The 19,666-nt window shown below is 40.7% G+C and overlaps 2 protein-coding genes across 2 annotated transcripts; both read left to right on the top strand.

The window, feature by feature from the left end:
* The first annotated feature begins 8,965 nt into the window (after window positions 1-8,965).
* On the top strand, window positions 8,966-10,141 carry LOC127112605 (uncharacterized). The gene has a single exon (XM_051046383.1). The coding sequence runs from the start codon at window positions 8,966-8,968 to the stop codon at window positions 10,139-10,141; it is 1,176 nt and encodes a 391-aa protein (XP_050902340.1).
* A 48-nt stretch (window positions 10,142-10,189) lies between these two features.
* Window positions 10,190-12,439, top strand: LOC127112592 (uncharacterized). The gene is made up of 2 exons (XM_051046381.1): window positions 10,190-11,608; window positions 12,083-12,439. The coding sequence occupies exons 1-2, from the start codon at window positions 10,190-10,192 to the stop codon at window positions 12,437-12,439; spliced, it is 1,776 nt and encodes a 591-aa protein (XP_050902338.1).
* Window positions 12,440-19,666: the final 7,227 nt, after the last annotated feature.

Genomic DNA, 19,666 nt, shown 5'->3' with positions numbered 1-19,666 from the left:
TAATTTTAATGTATTAATTTTAATGTATTAATTTTAATGTATTGATTTTAATGTGGAGATTCATCCTAATTACCTAATCGATTGTAAAATACGGCCTTTAAATATGTGATCTTGGACCTCTCTTTTGCCTTACGATATTACGGTACCACGATCATGTCCCGCGAATGTAGGGATACACTTAGCAAAGACCCTTCGGTTAAATCATCATAAAATAAATCATGGTCCCTCGGATGTTGCTTTCGAAATTACGATTTTGTCCCTCGATGACCCTTCGGTGTAGCCTACGGTTAAATGATGATCGTCCCTTCGAATGCTAAGGTATCCTTACAACTGTTGCCTTCAATGACCTATCGATGACCCTACGATGACCCTTAAACATCCAAAGGGTAAAATTACTTACTTCTCAATAGTAAGGACAGTTTTACCCTCATAAGGATAGGAAACGTTCATAACGACCTTAGGAAGGTATAACTCTCAATTGCTGGATCATAACCTAAAACATTTCCCACCTCTCACACTTTGCAAAATCCTAGAAAATCACCACTTGGTATACATTCATACTAGAATCATTACCAAGTTACATTTTTCTAAACCGTTTTCAAAATCAAACGAGATAAATACTTTGTATACATTCATACGAGAATCATTACAAAGTTAAACTCTCTTTTCGAAACATTTTTTAAACAATTCACGAACACTTTTCAGACAAAAATATAAGTGATCCAGCAATTAAGAGCCCATGGATAACCATGGATACAAAGGGTGCTAACACCTTCCCTTTGTATAATGTACCTCCCGAACCCAAAATCTATTGAGGTCTTTCCTGTTCTTTTCCACCTTTCCTTATTGGATAAAAGAAAAGTCGGTGGCGACTCTTGCTATCCGCGACATTGCGATAAAAAGCAAAATACCCCAAGTCAGTTCACCGATGACACTATAAAAAACAGTTTCTTGTCATTGATCAAACCGGTGATCAAACGACTCTCATTTATAGTTCGAGATTCGGGAAGCCTGTTGAGTGCCTTGGTTCATGGGATTCCAAGTTTCATAGATGGCACAAAAGTATTCTCATCAATGGAAGCGAACAATAGAGATCAAATTATGGATGTCGGATCCATGGTTGAAGTTGTTTCTGCGGAAGCCGGTGATGCACCTCTTCACGCCATCGAAAGCCTCTGCATGCGCTGTCATCAAAACGGAACTACAAGATTTTATTTACTTCAATTCCTAATTTCAGGAAGATTTTATTGTTGGTTTTTGAATGTCCTCACTTTGGTGAGAGGAACCATGAAATGCAGTTGCTGGAGCTTTGTATGTATTAGGAGCTGTAGAAACATTTTTGAAAGCAATTCCTTCTGCTGGAATTTTTAGGGAGCCTATGACACAAGTTAATGGTACCACACTTGCGGTACAGAGTCCGAGTTCACATGACCTGCAAATTTATGGGATAGTTGTGACTATTGTGTTATGCTTTATTGTATTTGGAGGAGTGAAGATGATAAATCGGGTTGCACCTGCATTTCTTATACCTGTTTTACTCTCACTCGTCGCTCTAAATTCTGCTTGCCTTAAAGGAGAGATTAACGTGGAAGCACTTGAGGGATTTGTGGCGAGATCACCTAACCTCAAGAGTCTAAGGTTAAATCATTCCGTGCTGGCTATTGAACTTCAAAGGACACGAGTGCAAGACTTTCTATCCACAAGGACTGTTGGTTTGGATTTTGCAGTGATGCTGATGTTCTTTCTGCTATGGATGATGCCATTCATGATGGTGTTGACATACTTTCTCTCTCCCTTGGTCCTAATCCTCCACAGCCGAATTACTTTGAGGACGCTGTTAGTGTTGGAGCATTCCATGCATTTCAAAAAGGAATTCTTGTTTCTGCTTTTGCTGGAAACTCGGTTTTTCCTCGAACGACTTGCAACGTTGCTCCTTTGATCCTCACTGTTGTTGCTAGCACGTTAGATAGAGAATTCAGTTCAAATATCTACCTTGGCAACTCAAAAGTTTTGAAGGGTTTTTCTCTAAATCCAACAAAAATGGAGTATTCTCATGGTTTGATACATGGAAGTTCAGCCGCAACGTCTGAAGTTTCAGTAATAAATGCTAGCTTCTGCAAGAACAATACTTTAGATCCTACCTTAATCAACGGAAAGATTGTTATCTGCACAATTGAAAACTTCACTGACAAAAGAGAAGAAAAATCCATAATAGTAAAGCAAGGTGGTGGTGTTGGAATGATACTTATTGACCATAATGCCAAAGAAGTCGGTTTTCAGTTTGTCATCCCAAGCACTCTTATCGGCTAAGATGCTGTAGAAGAGCTTCAGGTATTTCTTGTTATGAAGTCTGGAAAGCTAAAGAATACCTTAATCTATATCCAAGTAGTGCAAATGTGAAGGCAGAGGCGGATATTATTGATGCACTTACAGTTAAGCTTCCAAACCTTGGGGTGAATGTTCTGCCCATGCAATTCAGGCAAATAAAAGATCGTATGGAAATTGTAAAAATGGAAATCACAAATCCAACTGGAGCATATTTTCATGTTGAGGAGCTTGTCGAGGTTGCCAGACTTCTTAGCTTGAGGTCTGCTGATGATGTACCGGCTGTTGAAGAAGCTATTGCTAGAGAAGCTGCAGTTTCTGGTGATTTACAATTGGCATCTGATCTTTGTCTTTGTTTTGGCCAGAAAAGGACATAGCAACATATGGGATTTATGTGCTGCAATTGCAAGAGGTCCTGTCCTTGAACATATGGAAGTAGATTCTCGAAAGCAGCTATGAGTAGGTTGTGTAGAACCTGACGCAAGCAGAAAAGCCAATCTGCATAAAACCACCGGACCTGCAGAAACAGTTACATAAATGTCTTGGAAACAATTTGTAGTCTTTTTTCCATGAAGAGCTCTTGGCATTTTTCTGCAATGGTAATGATAGCTTTCAAGTCCTTCCAACGACACTAGGTGCAATAAATGTTGCGGTGTGACGATTACATTATTCGTCAATGACGTATGATGCGATAAGCGCCAGTCATTTTGGTCCTATTGAAAAGTTTATATTCTTCCCCTTGAAAGGATTTGCTTTAGTTGAGTACAAAAGGATTATTGATGCGATAAAGGCTAGACACTTTGCACCTCAGAATTTTCCTTGCCGCGTAAAATTCATGGATATAGGATTTGGTACTAAGGGTGCAATGAATAGTGTGGCGGTTGGCTCTAGTTCTCATATTTATGTTGGAAATATTTCCAGTCACTTGGGCATCTCCCAGTTCAAACTCTGGAATCTGAATCGGCCGCGTCCATGTGCAAGGGTGACTGTTTTACTTCCAACCAGAAATTGTTAGCACAGCTAGCAAGTTTGTTGAAGCAGACTGCCTGACTACAATGTTCTTTGCCGCAACAGGTACAAGAGTTGTTCTCATTAAATTGGCATTTCGACTATTGAGTACGGTAATACTGGATGCATTTCCGGTTTGCAAGCAACAGAGGTTTGCAAAGGACACCTTGGAGATTTTTACACCGTTGGCCAATTTTCTAGATTTGTGCATTTAACTGTGAGATAGAAAGCTGTTATTGCCTTTAAACATGGACATTTCGACCAAGCTGCAAAGTCATATGAGAAGGTTTGTGCACTGTACAATGGGGAAGGATGGCAGGAATTGTTGGCAGAGGTCCTTCCCATTCTAGCAGAGTGTCAAAATATTCTCAATGATCAAGCTGGCTACTTGCTATCATGTGTGCGGCTACTTTCTCTTGAAGATGGATTATTTTTGACGAAGGAGCGTTAAGCTTTTCAAGCAGAATTGATTCGTCTTGCTCATAGGGAAATGAAAGACCCTGCAACTCTTGATGTGTCATCCTTAATTACATTTTCTGGAAATCCTGGACCTCCATTAGAGTTATGTGACAGGGATCCTGGTATCCTTTCAGTAACTGTCTGTAGTGGTTTTCCAGATGATATAAATCTTGATTCAATCAGTCTTACATTCATGGCAACATATAATGCAGACGAAGGTGTAAAGGCATTGAAGAGTTCTACAACTATTATGTTACACCCTGGTCGGAATACTATTGCCTTGGATCTACCACCTCAGAAACCAGGATCATATGTTCTTGGAGTTCTTAATGGGCAGATTGGGCAGTTGAGGTTTAGATCTCATGGTGTTTCAAAACTTGGTCCTGCAGAGAGTGATGATGTTATGAGTTATGAAAAGCCAGCTAAACCTATTTTGAAGGTTTCCAAACCTAGAGCACTTGTGGATCTTGATGCTGCTGTTTCATCTGCTTTGCTAATAAATGAACATCAATGGGTTGGTATTTTAGTTCGGCCATTAAATTACTCCCTCAAGGCTGCTGTCTTGCATATTGATACTGGTCCAGGATTGGAGATTGAAGAGACAAACATAGTTGAGATGGAAAGCTATACTGGTGTATCGGAGAATGATGAGGACGATGCTTCTAACCTTACTACGGAAACTCTCAAGAGAGCCAATGATGAGGTTCTGGCAACTGTAGTATTCTGCTCAGTCCCATGCCAAATCTATCCATTCGCAAACACTCCACTTCCCTTCAAAAACTTCCAAAGATCTCCTCGAGTTTTAGATGCCGACTCTAGTGCGTGCATTGTTGTATCGTCTGTTCTTGTTAGAAATGGCTGAGAAGCGTTTTAAACATGCAATGGATTTGAGTGGATTGCTACCTCTATGTTTTCTTTAGGACATACTGAAGGAGTATTAAAACTTGCAACTCTTGCTACACAGCAAGGGACTGTAATTACAAGGTTAATCCAAAATCCGAACTCCAAATGCAGTGCAATGATAACGGCAGCATCCGAGATTGTGAAACTAAACAACAACATATTGAGATACCGGCAAACAACTTCGACAACAAATCATGTTGGTGACGAATGCAATAGATGCCAATTACAGTCGAGTCACTGAGGCAGCTATGGTTTGCTTCAAAATCTTATTATAATCCAATCATTGAAGTATGTGGAGGAACGGAGTTTGCGTCCAGCTACATTGCAGGAAGCCCCCGGCAGCCTCAAGCTTTTGGAGCATTCAGCACAACAACAACGTGACTAACTTTTAGAGGATACTGAAAATTCATGACAAAATAGTGATGCTCTTGGAGATAACACCAATGAGTCTTCTGAAGCAACTCTTAAAGACACTGTTCGTAATTCAAATCCAACTTTCACAGAGCAAAACCGTATCATTCTGCAATAACAATGCAATAACAACACACCAAAATCAGTCCAATTCCAAAAAAAAAGAGAAAACACATATTCAAGTGAGTTACAGTGGTGAAAGTTTTTCTTACCAACAGTAGAGTTTTCAAAATGAAGAGAATTGAGAAGGGGACCACAAGTTGGATATGGACAAAATTCAAAACCTCTCCACTGCACAGCAGACCCCCACTACTCTGAGGAAGCACAACAACACAGCAGACAGGAGATGAGTCACATATAAGAGAGGCCAGTGTTTATAAAGAGGAGAGAGCTGAAAAACCCTAGTTTTTGGAGAGGATTGGCGGCTACCATTCAGAAAAGAAAAGAAGAGAATTGAAGGCAACGTTTACCTACATTCGTCGGTCGAGCTCGCCGCAACCGGTTAGCTTCCTTTCCGAACTTTATTTCTATGTTTTGATTCTGCTTTGCATCTTTCTGAGGGAACCATGGTTGTTGTTCCAATTTTATTTCATTTAGCAATACTGTTGCCTGTTTGTGATAATATCTTGCCGTAAACCTTTGATGTTCGAAATGGAAAGAAATCTCTATGCGTTAAGATGAGCTTGCTTGAATTCTGCGACTGTTTTAAACTTTGTGTTTTATTTAAAAGGCTTGGTCCGTTTTTTATGTTATGTGTTAGCGCTTGAGACTATACAACAAGGATGTCTATCTGGCTGAGTTGGTAAAGGGGTGCTTTGGTAAACCCTAGGTTCTGGGTTTGATCCCTGATTTTCAGCATTTTTTCATTTTTTACATATTTTCTATTTTCTACTAGTTTTTATTATTATTACCATTTTTTATTATTTTTAAACCTTTTATTTATTTATTTATTTATTTATTTTATTTTTTTTCTCCTTTTTTAAACACTTGTTGATTTTAATGTTAAACATCGATTTTTAATTTATGGATTTGACAATTTTCTTGTTATTTATCCATGATTATTTTTATCGATATATTGATAGTATTTCGCCGCGTTTCGATTAATCGCATATGACATTTCAATTGTTGTCAATATGTGCAAACCGGCTTTGAGCACATTATTTAGGTTTTGTGTGTTCCTCAATGTCCATCCGTACAAATCCCGATTTTACCCTTTTTTGATTTAATTTTTAAGTGTCTTGTAAATATAACTTGTTGTGTTATTTTCACATGGCTTACTCTTGGGCCTTCTTACAATGAGACAGTTCTCTTGCACTTACACTCATACATTGCATTATTTGTTGTTTGGGCCCGATTTAATTATTCCAGTATTTTGAATCCCCATTTGACAAAATGTACCCCACTCCCCCGATGTGTAATAATTTTACTATTTTATTTCTTTGACTGTTTAGTTAGCTACTAACACAAGAATAAAATCAACAATTTCAAAAGATAAAAAATAATGACTCGATCCAACGTCGAGTATTTTCTCAATAAACAAATCAATCCATTTCTTCTTCCCATTCTATTCCATTTCTTTCAAACTTTCATCAAACGCTTGATTCAACGTCAAGCCAGTTTTCTTAGTAAAAACTCAAAAAATATTAATTCATAGTTAAGACCTTTTCAATAAGATGGAAGTGGAACGTGGTGTATACCACGCACTCCTGAGATTAAGATTCGAGACGTATGCCTCGCCTATCTTAGCTCTCGCCATCATCCAAATTTATCCACTTTGTTTTCTCTCAAACACTCATTCAAATTTCTCTTAAACGTCCATCAATACTTGATCTAGGGTCAAGTCATTTTCACAACAAAACTCAAAATACCTAATTCTTATTTAACACTTTTTCAATAAAGATGGAAATGGAACATGGTGTATACCGTGCACTCCTGAGATTAAGATTCGAGACGTATGTCTCGCCTATCTTAGCTCTCGCCATCATTTAAAATTGTCAATGCGGTTTCTTCAAACCCTTTCTCAATCAAATTCAAAACACCTAATCTTTATTAAACACTTTTTTTCAATAAAGATAGAAATGGAACATGGTGTATACCGTGCACTCCTGGGACTAGGATTCGAGATGTATATCTCGCTCATCCAAGTTCTCGCCATTACTCAAAACACATCAAACCAATCAATTTCTTTTCTCGCCGCTGTGCGATTGTCTCTTAAACCTTTTCACAAACGAAAGGTACTTTGTTTCAAAACAATGCAAGGCAATGTTTTTCCACCTGTTTTGGGTAGTCCAACAATGTTTTTTTCGATTTGACACAAAGTAGCTTTCGCTAAAATCGACCAACAAACAAACATTTTTCTACCCAGAACTACGTAAGCCTTGACTTCTCTATTGAGATACGTAGGAGCAGGATTTGTAAATCTTGTCAGGCCCACTAATAAAAAACTTAGGTTTAGTCCTTCGTCAAAAATCCAAAAATATTCTTCTCTCTTATATTCTTTCTTTTCCAACTTAATAACTTGAAAAGCCTAACATTTCAACTAACACTAATGCACACAACTGACCTAATGGTTCCTGTTGAGTACAACGGACGTGAGGGGTGCTAATACCTTCCCCTTGCGTAATCGACTCCCGAACCCTGATTTGGTTGCGACGACCAATAATCATTGTCGTTTTTTTGTCTTGGGTTTTATCGATATTTCCCCTTTCCTTTTCAGGAATAAATAAAGTTCGGTGGCGACTCTGTTCAGTCCATCATTGCGAGCGTGCGATCGCGTTTCGCTTTAGGTCGTTCTCTCATTTTTTCCATGAGGTACGACAGATGGCGACTCTGCTGGGGACAGTCGTTCCCTAAGCGAGTCAAGCCTAGTTAGGACGTTTGTGTGCCTTTGTTTGTTTAATTGTGTGGCTTTTCCTTATTTATTGCTTTTTATTATCTTTATTATTTTATTGATATATCTGTTGTATATTGGTTCCATTGTGATTGTTGGTATTTGGGTATTTGATTGCAAACCATGTGGGAAAGACTCTACACCCGAGTCTAGAGTGAAAAAACATAAGATAGGACGATGGTTGAGTAGTACGGACTCCCGAGGTGAATACTTTGTAAGAGTCGGTACGAGAACCTCACTTAGAGTAGATCCTTTTTCAAATATTGTCGCCCGAGGTGTATACCTCGTAAGCTTCGATGTTTCAAAGGGGTCCATGACTCTAAGAACCTTTAGAACATTGAACCTTTGGCCAACTAGAGATGATGGTTACGTAGTGTGGATTCCCGAGGTGAATACTTCGTAAGAATCGATACGAGAACCTCGCTCAGAATAGACTCTCTAGATGGAGTTGACGACCGGAGAGTATTTTTCGTAAGCGTCAAACAGTCTTTTGAATCCATGACTCTGAGTACCCTGTCTAGAACCGAGTCGATGGTTGCATAGTACGGGCTCCCGAGGTGAATACTTCGTAAGAGTCGGTACGAGAACCTCACCCAGAATAGATTCCCTTGATGGAGTTGACGACCGGAAAGTATTTCCCGTAAGCGTCAAACATTCTTGTGAATCAATGACTCTGGGGATCCTTTCTAACAAAGCCCTACCCGGTGAGAACCCCGTTTTGGAAAGCAATCAAATTTATCCATACCTCCGACCTTTGAACCTATCCAAAGAAAAAACAAAAAAACATTGCATCCATCCATTCATTGCATATGCATAAAAAGCAAAACTCTTGGTTTTTATCAAACAAAATGCATCCATACATGCATTCATACATTTTCCCAAATAGAGTCTCATTCCGCCTTTTCTTCCACCAGTTTCACGCTGAATTTTCAACACCAGTATAATACTCGCGCCAGAGCAAGACAGAGAATGGCTGAACAAGAACAAGAGAGCGCCCGAGTTAGAGCTGAGCTAGACGAAATCAAAGGAGGCATGTCCCAGATGCGAGAGATGCTGCAAGCTTTAACCTTCAGGTTTGAGATTCCACAAGCGGTCGTGATTTCAGAGACCACGGGCCCAGCAGTGGAAGTCCCACCTCAGAGGACGTTACCCTCAACCCTTCCTCCATATGGGCTACCCTATGACTTCGTCCCCCGAGCGGAGGTGGTGCACGACATGGGGCAATCTGTCCAACAAGCTGTGCCATTACCAGTTTATACCGACGCACGTCCAGTCATCCATACTGTGGTTCCACCAGCTGCCTATGCTAGGCATATTCCTCATTATGAAGATCAAAACCACATGTATCAGACTGTCGACTCAACCGTTGCTGGTGACGAAGTAAGGCTTGAGGATTTCAGAGAAGTAAAGGAGAACATGCAGCTCCTTGAGAAGAAATTCCGAGATCTAGAAGGAGACCACGTCTTTGGATCTGCTGCCAAAGAAATGTGCCTTGTATCCGGGTTGGTGATTCCAGCAAAATTCAAAACCCCGGACTTCGACAAATACAAGGGGCATACTTGTCCAAAGAGCCATCTCATCATGTATTACCGAAAAATGGCTGCACACGTGGAGGACGACAAGCTGATGATCCACTGCTTTCAAGACAGCTTGAGTGGGGCTCCTTCCAAATGGTATCTAAGTCTGGATCAGAATAGGATCAGGTGTTTCCAAGACCTGTCAGATGCGTTCATAAAACACTACAAGTATAACATGGATATGGCGCCTGACAGAAGACAGTTGCAGAGCATGTTTCAGCATGATAAGGAGTCCTTCAAAGAATATGCTCAGAGATGGAGGGAGCTAGCTTCTCAAGTCGAACCACCTCTTGCTGAAAAGGAATTGGCTGAACTGTTTATCGACACTGTCCAACCCCAATTCTACGAGAAGATGGTTGGAAGTGCTTCTTTGGGATTCTCCGAGCTTGTTGCTATAGGAGCTCGCGTTGAATATGGTGTAAGGAATGGCAAACTGGCGGTTGTAGCTGGAACTTCAAGTGCTAATCCAAAGAAGTTCTCTAGAGGGTTTCCCAGAAAGAAGGAAGGGGAAACAAATGCTGTGACCGTTGGCCAAGGAAGAGCTCCTCCAAGAAGGAGACCACAATAATATCCACCTCAGCAGTATGTTCAACAACCGCTTCCCTATCAACAACCCATGTATCCCGTCCAGTATGCTCCACAACCATACGTGGTTGCTGTGACGCCTGCATTCAATCAACAGCCTGCTCAGGCTTATCAAGCGCCTCCAGCTTATCGACCAGCTCCAGTTCAACAACGTGTTGCGGCTCCTCCAGCTTATCAACAAGCACCAGCAGCTCTTGTTTATCAACAGCCGAGAGCTCAAGCTCCGAGGCAAAATGCTCAAAACCAGAATAGGAGGCAAGGGGAGATGGAGACCTTCAATCCAATCCCAATGTCGTACACTGAGTTGTATCCCTCCCTATTGCAAAAGGGGTTGGTGGTTCCCAGACCTATGGGACCTCCACCTGACCGTCTTCCTCCATGGTACAACCCTAATGCACACTGTCCTTTCCATGAAGGTGCCCCCGGGCACGACCTAGAGGGTTGTTACGCTCTAAAGCATAGGGTTCGTGAACTAATTGAAAGCAAGATCTTATCTTTTAAGGACATGGGACCGAATGTGAAGAACAATCCTCTTCCTCCCCATGGAGATCCTGCGGTGAACGCCATTGAAGATGCATCTACTGTTGTTATGGTTGAGAAGGTGGAGGATGTTAAGACTCCTTTGGCAGCATTCCATGCCCGATTAGTGGAAGTTGGCCTGGTTAATGTTGATCACGACAACTGTGAAGAGTGTGCCACACACCCAAAGGGATGTCAGGTGGTACGAGACAACCTTCAAAATTTAATGGATAAGGGAGTGCTTCAAATATCCAGTGTTGTGAAGAACGAAGATGTGTTGGTAATTGAACCTTGTTTCAATTTACCTGAACCAATTGAAATCCCATATTATAGTGGTGGAGTGGTTCCAGTGAATAGTAAGTCGTCGCCTGTGGAAATATGTATGCCCACACCTTTTCCGTATGAGAGCACCAAGGTCGTGCCTTGGAAATATGAGATTACTGTTGTGGATAAGGTTATTGAAGGAAGTTCAGACGCTGAGGTGACAGAAACTGTAAGTGAAGACGTCACCAATATTGCAGGAATGAACAGAGTGACCCGTAGTGGTCGAATCTATACGCCCGAATTCAACGTGACTCCTCAAGGGCCGACCAAGGAATCAACAGTTGTAACTCCTGCTAAAGAACCCGAAGTGGTCCAATCCGAAGATGCTGTGGAATTCTTGAAGTTAATTAAGAGAAGTGACTACAAGGTTGTGGACCAGTTGCATCAAACACCATATAAGATCTCTATTCTGTCCTTGCTACTGAACTCCCAAGTCCATAGGGAGGCTTTGTTGAAGGTGCTTGCTCAAGCTCATGTAACACAAAGCATAACAGTTGACCAATTTGATGGAGTTGTGGCAAATATCACAGCTTGCAATACTTTGAGCTTCAGTGGAGAGGAGTTACCTGAGGATGGACAAAATCATAATCGTGCCCTCCGTATCTCGGTAAAATGCAAAGATGATGCTTTGGCAAGAGTGTTGGTTGATACTGGATCTTCTCTGAATGTTATGCCAAAGAGAACACTCGCCAAATTATCTTATCAAGGACCAACTATGAAGCCTAGTGCCTTGGTAGTGAAAGCTTTTGATGGTTCCAGGAGAACAGTGATTGGAGAGGTTGAATTGCCCATATTGATTGGCCCTCATGTATTCCCGATTAATTTCCAAGTCATGGATATTAATCCAGCATATAGCTGCTTATTGGGGCGTCCCTGGATTCATGCTGCAGGGGCAGTTACCTCCACCTTACATCAGAAAAAGAAGTTTGTAGTGGACAATCAATTAATCATCATTTCTGGAGAGGAGGACTTTGTGGTCAGTCACCTTTCATCCTTCAGATACATTGAGGCTGATGAGGACGCTTTGGAAACTTCTTTCCAAGCTCTTGAAATAGCCAATGCCACTTTTGTGGAAATGAAGGACCCTGTTGGGAAAGCTTGTTCATCTTTCGCGTCTCTGAAAAGCGCAAAGTCTAGCATCGAAGGAGGAAACCCTGAAGGTTGGGGTCAACTTATTGATATTCGTGAGAAGCATGATCCCTTTGGTCTGGGATATGTGCCTTCCGCTGCGAAAGGAGCCCGAGTCCCTGCAAAGGACAACACCCGAAGCATCCAGGAAGTATTCCTCAGCACAGGATTCATCCATGGAGGTCAGGTCAATGCAATTGAAGATAGCACCGAAAGTGAAGACGAGCCATGTTTGGTTTATCCGTGTGAGACAACTTTGAACAACTGGAAGGCGGTTGAGATCCCCGAAATTTTTTCTTTGTCAAAGTAATAATTGTTGTCTTTTTCCTTTCAAATCCTTAGCTCTGCCCAAGGCTAATGGATCATGTTGTAGGGCCCCTTTTCATTTTTCAAATAATCATTATCAATGAATGAAAGGCATTTTGTTAAATTCTTCTTATTCATTTATTTTGCTTTCTCTTAAGAAAATGGCAATCTTTTCAAAAACAAAAAAAAAACTTTTCATTTATGCATCTTTTATTTTTACTTTTTCTAAAAGAAATCAATCATTCAAACATGCAGAATAAATGATAACCCCGTTGAATCCAATGACTTTACTACCTCTCATAACTTTGACTCCCCTATCTACCAAGCGGAAGAAGAGGGTGAAAAAGATTGTTACATCCCCGACGAACTGTCAAGGCTGCTCGAGCACGAGTCGAAAGCCCTTCAGCCACATCAAGAACCGGTGGAAACAATCAACCTTGGCACAGAGGAAGAGAAGAAAGAAGTTAAATTTGGCACCACACTTGAAGCAAGCGTCAAGGAGAGATTGGTTAAGCTGCTACAAGAATATGTGGATGTATTTGCATGGTCATACCAGGATATGCCAGGTCTAGACACCGACATCGTTGAGCACAAGCTGCCACTTCAGCCAGATTGCCCGCCAGTAAAACAGAAACTCCGAAGAACGAGACCAGATATGGCTCTGAAGATTCGTGAAGAAGTCAAACGACAATTTGACGCTGGTTTTCTCGCAGTGGCGAAGTACCCACAATGGGTAGCTAATATTGTACCTGTGCCCAAAAAGGATGGTAAGGTGAGGATGTGTGTTGACTATATGGATCTAAACAGAGCTAGTCCAAAAGACGATTTCCCTCTACCACACATTGATACTTTGGTAGACAACACTGCAAGATTTGCTGTCTTCTCCTTTATGGATGGTTTTTCTGGATACAATCAAATCAAGATGGCTCCAGATGACATGGAGAAGACCACTTTTATCACCCCTTGGGGCACTTTTTGCTACAAGGTAATGCCTTTCGGTCTAAAAAATGCTGGGGCAACTTACCAAAGAGCCATGGTCACTCTTTTCCATGATATGATGCACAAGGAGATAGATGTCTATGTTGACGACATGATCGCCAAATCTCAGAACAAAGAAGATCATATGAGCCATCTGAAGAAGCTGTTTGAACGCCTCATAAAGTTTAGATTACGATTAAACCCTGCAAAATGCACATTTGGTGTCCGTTCAGGGAAGTTGCTTGGTTTTATCGTTAGTCAACGAGGAATTGAGGTGGACCCTGACAAGGTCCGAGCTATACAAGAAATGCCTGCTCCACGCACCGAGCGAGAAGTCAGAGGTTTCCTTGGACGTTTGAATTACATTTCAAGGTTTATCTCACACATGACGGCCACGTGTGAGCCTATCTTCAAATTGCTTCGAAAAGATCAGGCTGTTGAATGGAATTCTGATTGTCAAAATGCTTTTGAGAAGATCTGTCAATACTTGCAAGAGCCTCCTATTCTGATTCCACCTGTCCCAGGAAAGCCATTAATCATGTATATGACTGTGCTTGAAGGATCAATGGGATGCGTGCTGGGGCAACATGACGAAACTGGTCGGAAAGAACATGCTATTTACTATCTGAGTAAAAAGTTTACCGATTGTGAAAGTCAATATTCTCTTTTGGAGAAAACTTGTTGCGCGCTAGCATTGGCCGCTCGTCGTTTGAGGCAGTACATGATTTGCCATACTACTTTGTTGATCTCGAAAATGGATTCAATAAAGTACATCTTTGAGAAATCTGCCTTGATTGGAAGACTTGCCCGTTGGCAGATGCTCTTGTCAGAGTACGACATCCAATACGTAACCCAGAAGGCAATCAAGGGAAGTGTGTTAGCAGAGTATCTTGCTCATCAACCAGTTGAAGACTATCAGGCGTTGAAGTTTGATTTCCCCGATGAGGATATAATGGTGATAAAGGATTGTGAGACCCCAGGCCCAGATGAAGGACCAGAACCAGGATCTCGATGGAAGCTCGCGTTCGATGGTTCTTCCAATTATAGTGGTCATGGTGTGGGGGCTGTTTTGATGAATCCAAACAGTGGCTTTGCCCCTTTTACAGCGAGGTTATGCTTTGATTGTACGAATAATGTCGCAGAATATGAAGCTTGTATCCTTGGTCTTGAAGCTGCAATTGATCTCCAAATCAAGATCCTTGAGGTGTATGGAGATTCAACCTTAGTGATATATCAAGTCAAAGGAGAATGGGAAACTCGCGATGCAAAGCTGATCCCGTATCGCGCTCATGTTGTGAAGATGATAGAATACTTCAACGATATCACTTTCCATCACATCCCAAGAGTAGAAAATCAAGTGGCTGACGCTTTGGCAACATTAGCATCAATGTACCAAGTCAGATTCCATAATGAAGCTCCACTTATTCGAATCGAGCGAAGAGATGAGCCTGCTTACTGTCAGTTGATTGAAGAAGAAACTGATGGTAAACCATGGTTTCATGACATCAAGCGGTATCTTTTAAGTCAAGAGTATCCAGATGATGTTACACTGTTGGATAAGAAAACTCTGAGGAGGTTATCGTCCAAATTCTTTTTGAGCAATGATGTGCTTTACAAGAGAAACCATGACATGGTTCTGCTCAGATGCGTGGATAGACACGAAGCAGACATGTTAATCAAGGAGATTCATGAAGGATCCTTTGGGACCCATGCCAATGGACATGCCATGGCTAAAAAGATTTTGAGAGCTGGCTATTACTGGTTGACCATGGAGTCTGATTGTTTCAGCAATGCAAGAAAATGTCATAAATTCCAAATTTATGCTGATAAGGTGCATGTACCGCCAACATTGTTGAATGTTTTGACATCACCTTGGCCTTTCTCAATGTGGGGCATCGACATGATTGATGCTATAGAGCCGAAGGCTTCCAATGGTCATCGTTTCATCCTGGTTGCCATCGATTACTTTACTAAATGGGTAGAGGCTGCTTCCTACACCAATGTGACGAGACATGTGGTTGCTCGCTTTATCAAGAAGGAGATTATCTGCCGCTATGGAATCCCAAGCAAGATCATCACTGACAACGGTTCAAACTTGAACAACAAGACAATGACAGAATTATGTGAGAGTTTCAAGATTGACCACCATAATTCTTCTCCATACCGTCCAAAGATGAACGGTGCTGTTGAAGCTGCCAACAAAAATATCAAGAAGATCCTGCAAAAGATGGTGAAAACTTATAAGGATTGGCACGAGATGCTACCCTTTGCTTTGCATGGATACTGGACCTCAGTCCGCACTTCAACAGGGGCAACCCCATTCTCCTTAGTGTATGGGATGGACGCAGTTCTCCCAGTCGAAGTGGAGATACCTTCAATGAGAATATTGATGGAGGCTAAGCTGGATGAAGCTGAATGGATCCAGAATAACTATGATCAACTTAATCTCATTGATGAGAAGCGGATGACCGCTCTGTGCCATGGACAATTGTACCAGCAACGAATCAAGAAGGCATTTGACAAGAAGGTCCGTACTCGAAAGTTCAAGGAAGGAGATCTCGTGCTCAAGAAGATCTTGCCAGTACACAAAGATTCACGTGGAAAGTGGACTCCCAACTATGAAGGCCCATACGTTATAAAGAGAGCATACTCTGGAGGTGCTCTATTTCTCACAACTATGGATGGCGAAGAGCTCATTCACCCTGTGAACTCCGATGCAGTCAAAAGATACTATGCCTGACAAATCCCGGTGGACTGAAAACTCGAAAGGGCGGTCCAGGCAAAAGTTAGGGATAAAAAAAATGGTAGCTCGCTAAGTTGAAAACCTGAAAGGGCGACTTAGGCAAAAAGGAGCGTCCCGGTGGATTGAAAACCCGAAAGGGCGATCCAGGCAAAAATTAGGGACAAAAGGCATAGATTGCATCGGTTCGTCACTGATCAATATAGAAGAGCTAAAAATGGAAGATCAATCTGGTTACTCCCTTCAGAAGCGAGGTCTCGTGGAGTCATTGTTATTAGGGATAGTAGTAGTCATTGTGATTCAATGTAAACCTTTCCCTATTGCCATTTTCAAATTTGTAACATTCCATGGAGCTACGCCATTTGTGTGCTACCATTCTTGAATAAATACAAGTTTGCCCATCAAATCCTATCATTTGTTGTTTTTCTCTGATTTTCTTTGTTATGCAAAATGTCATTTATTTGTTAATAATGAAATTTTGAACTCAAAAAGAATTTTTCAACATATTGAGAAACACAATTTCGCTTTGACATGTGGAAATATTAAAAGGAAATCTTTCGTCTTTCCCCGCAAGTCTCAAGTTGCAAGACTCCCCTTGGATGATCAATATCTATCTCCAGAGAGCACAAATTTATCATTCTCTGGAAGGATTATTGGGCCAGTTGTAACTGTTCAGCTTGATAGATCCTCCTTTGATGCATTTACTCACTCCTTCGGTTGAGTTATTGGTGTTGAGGATTCAGTACCTCCCTAAAGCTTTCCCTAATTTCCAGTCTGTATATTGTCAGCATTTGCATTTCATGATCATCCATACATCATGCATATAAGCAAAATCCAAATCATGCATAGCCCGAAGTGTTTCACGCTCATTTGCATAATCTCAGGTCTCGTTGTTGATTGTATCCCTTGACCTCTGAGACCAGTTGTTACCGGCATCGTCTGTTAAGTCTGGTTGTCACCAGTGTCTTTGACCAAATCCAGTTGTAACTAGTATCCTTTAAGGTCTGGTTGTAACCAACACTTATTTTAAACCCAATTGTCGTTGGCATCACTGTCAGTCTGTTTGTAAATACATTTGTGATTGATATATGAAGTTTGGTTGTCGCCAACATCATTTCAAGTCCAGTTGTTGCTGGCAAACTCCATTGTAGCCGGTAATGGTTTACTATTGGCTTTCATCAAGTCCAATTGTTGTTGGCAAAATCCGTTAAAGAATCTGTTTGTAATCCATTGCTTACGGTCAAAGTCCAATTGTTGTTGGCACGTACAGAGAGTTTAATTACCCTGTCTTTCCTGATGGTTCCGTGAAAGTCATGTATGACTTATCATCTTGAGGAATTTCCAGAAGCTTGGAGGTTTTTTGTGTTAGAAAACTCCAATGATGTTCCTTCGTATGTTTTCCAATATTCTCAGGTCATGTATGAACCTATTGGTAAAACTCCCTTTGATTTTTTCCAAGTGATGTCAGGTCATGTATGAACCTATTGATGAAACTTGCTTTGTATGTTTTCCAATATTCTCATGTCATGTATGAACCTATTGGTAAAACCCCCTTTGATTTTTTCCAAGTGATGTCAGGTCATGTATGAACCTGTTAATTAAACTCTTTGAATAGTCAAGTGTTGTCAGGTCATGTATGAACCTGTTGTTGAAAATTCTTTGGATGTTCCAGCATTGTCAGGTCATGTATGAACCCGCTGCTGTTGAGCTTTTATTCCAATATTCCCAGGTCATGTCTGAACCTGTTTTTGAAGAATCTTTCCAATGTTGTCAAGTCATGTATGAACTTGTTCTGGAAATTTTCTCAAAATGTTCAAGTTTGTTATCAGGTCATGTATGAACCTGTTAATATACTCTTTTGGAATTTTTCTGAGTTTGTTAGGTCATGTCTGAACCTGTTGTTAGAACTTCTTGATATTCTCCAGCATTGTCAGGTCATATATGAACCCGTTGTTGTTGAGCCTTTATTCCAGTATTACCAGGTCATGTATGAATCTGTGGTTGAACCTTTTATTCCAGTGTTGGCAAGTCATGTATGAACTTGCTGTGGAAATTTTCTCAAAGTATTCAAGTTTGTCATCAGGTCATGTATGAACCTGTTGATATACTCTTTTTGAATTTTTCTGAGTTTGTTAGGTCATGTCTGAACCTAATGTCAGAAATTCTTGATATTCCCCAACATTGTCAGGTCATGTATGAACCTGTTGTTGAGCCTTCATTCCAGTATTACCAGGTCATGTATGAACCTGTTTTGAAGAATCTTTCTCTATGTTTATTTCAGTGTTGTCAGGTCATGTATGAACTTGCTGATACACTCTCTTTGATTTTTCTGATGTTGTTAGGTCATGTCTGAACCTTCTGTCAGAACTTCTTGATATTCCAGCATTGTTAGGTCATGTATGAACCTGTTGTTGTTGAGCTTTTATTCTAGTATTACCAGGTCATGTCTGAACCTGCTTTCAAGAATCTTTTCCTTTGATTATTCCAGTGTTGTCAGGTCATGTATGAACCTGTTGCTGAACCTTTTATTCTAATGTTGTCAAGTCATGTATGAACTTGTTGTGGAAATTTTCTCAAAATGTTCAAGTTGGTCATCAGTTCATGTATGAATCTGTTGATATACTCTTTTTGAATTTTTCTGAGTTTGTTAGGTCATGTATGAACCTGTTGTTGAGCTTTCATTCCAGTATTACAGGTCATGTATGAACCTGTTTTGAAGAATCTTTCTCTATGTTTATTTCAGTGTTGTCAGGTCATGTATGAACCTGTTTTGAAGAATCTTTCTCTATGTTTATTTCAGTGTTGTTAGGTCATGTATGAACCTGTTTTGAAGAATCTTTCTCTATGTTTATTTCAGTGTTGTTAGGTCATGTATGAACTTGTTGATACACTCTTTTTGATTTTTCTGTTTGTTGTCAAGTCATGTTTGAACTTGCTGTCAGAACCGTTCTTGGTATTCCCCAGCATTGTCAGGTCATGTATGAACCTGCTGTTGAGCTTTTATTCCTGTGTTACCAGGTCATGTCTGAACCTATTTTGAAGAATCCTTTTCTTTGATTATTCCAGTATTGTCAGGTCATGTATGAACCTGTTGCTGAACCTTTTGTTCCAATGTTGTCAGGTCATGTATGAACCTGTTGTAGAAATTTTTCTTATTCGGGTTTAGTAAGTCATGTGTGAACTTACTGCCGAAATCTCTTGTATTATAAGTGTCGTTCATCGAATTTCACTTTGAGTACTCTCTAGTGTGTGTCTAATTCTCCAGCAGGATTGTTTTCCCCAGCGAGTTGGTTTTTACCATTTGTCTGTCTCCCTGTGGACCATCAACATTCCCCACAAATTGGTTTGTCTGTTATGACATCTCCTGTTAAAGGTTCTCTGTATCCCTAACAGATAAATTCAAAAAAATAAAGAGTCTTGCATCCATGCATATCATATCATAGCATTTTCATTTTCAGGTTCAAAATCTGGGTCTCCATGGTATTTAACCATCCCCCACTTCGATCCGATGAA

Source organism: Lathyrus oleraceus, chromosome 1 (assembly GCF_024323335.1).
Source record: "Lathyrus oleraceus cultivar Zhongwan6 chromosome 1, CAAS_Psat_ZW6_1.0, whole genome shotgun sequence".
Lineage (NCBI taxonomy): Eukaryota > Viridiplantae > Streptophyta > Magnoliopsida > Fabales > Fabaceae > Lathyrus > Lathyrus oleraceus.
The sequence above is the reverse complement of the archived record's forward strand: the minus strand, read 5'-3'. Positions and strand labels throughout refer to the sequence as shown.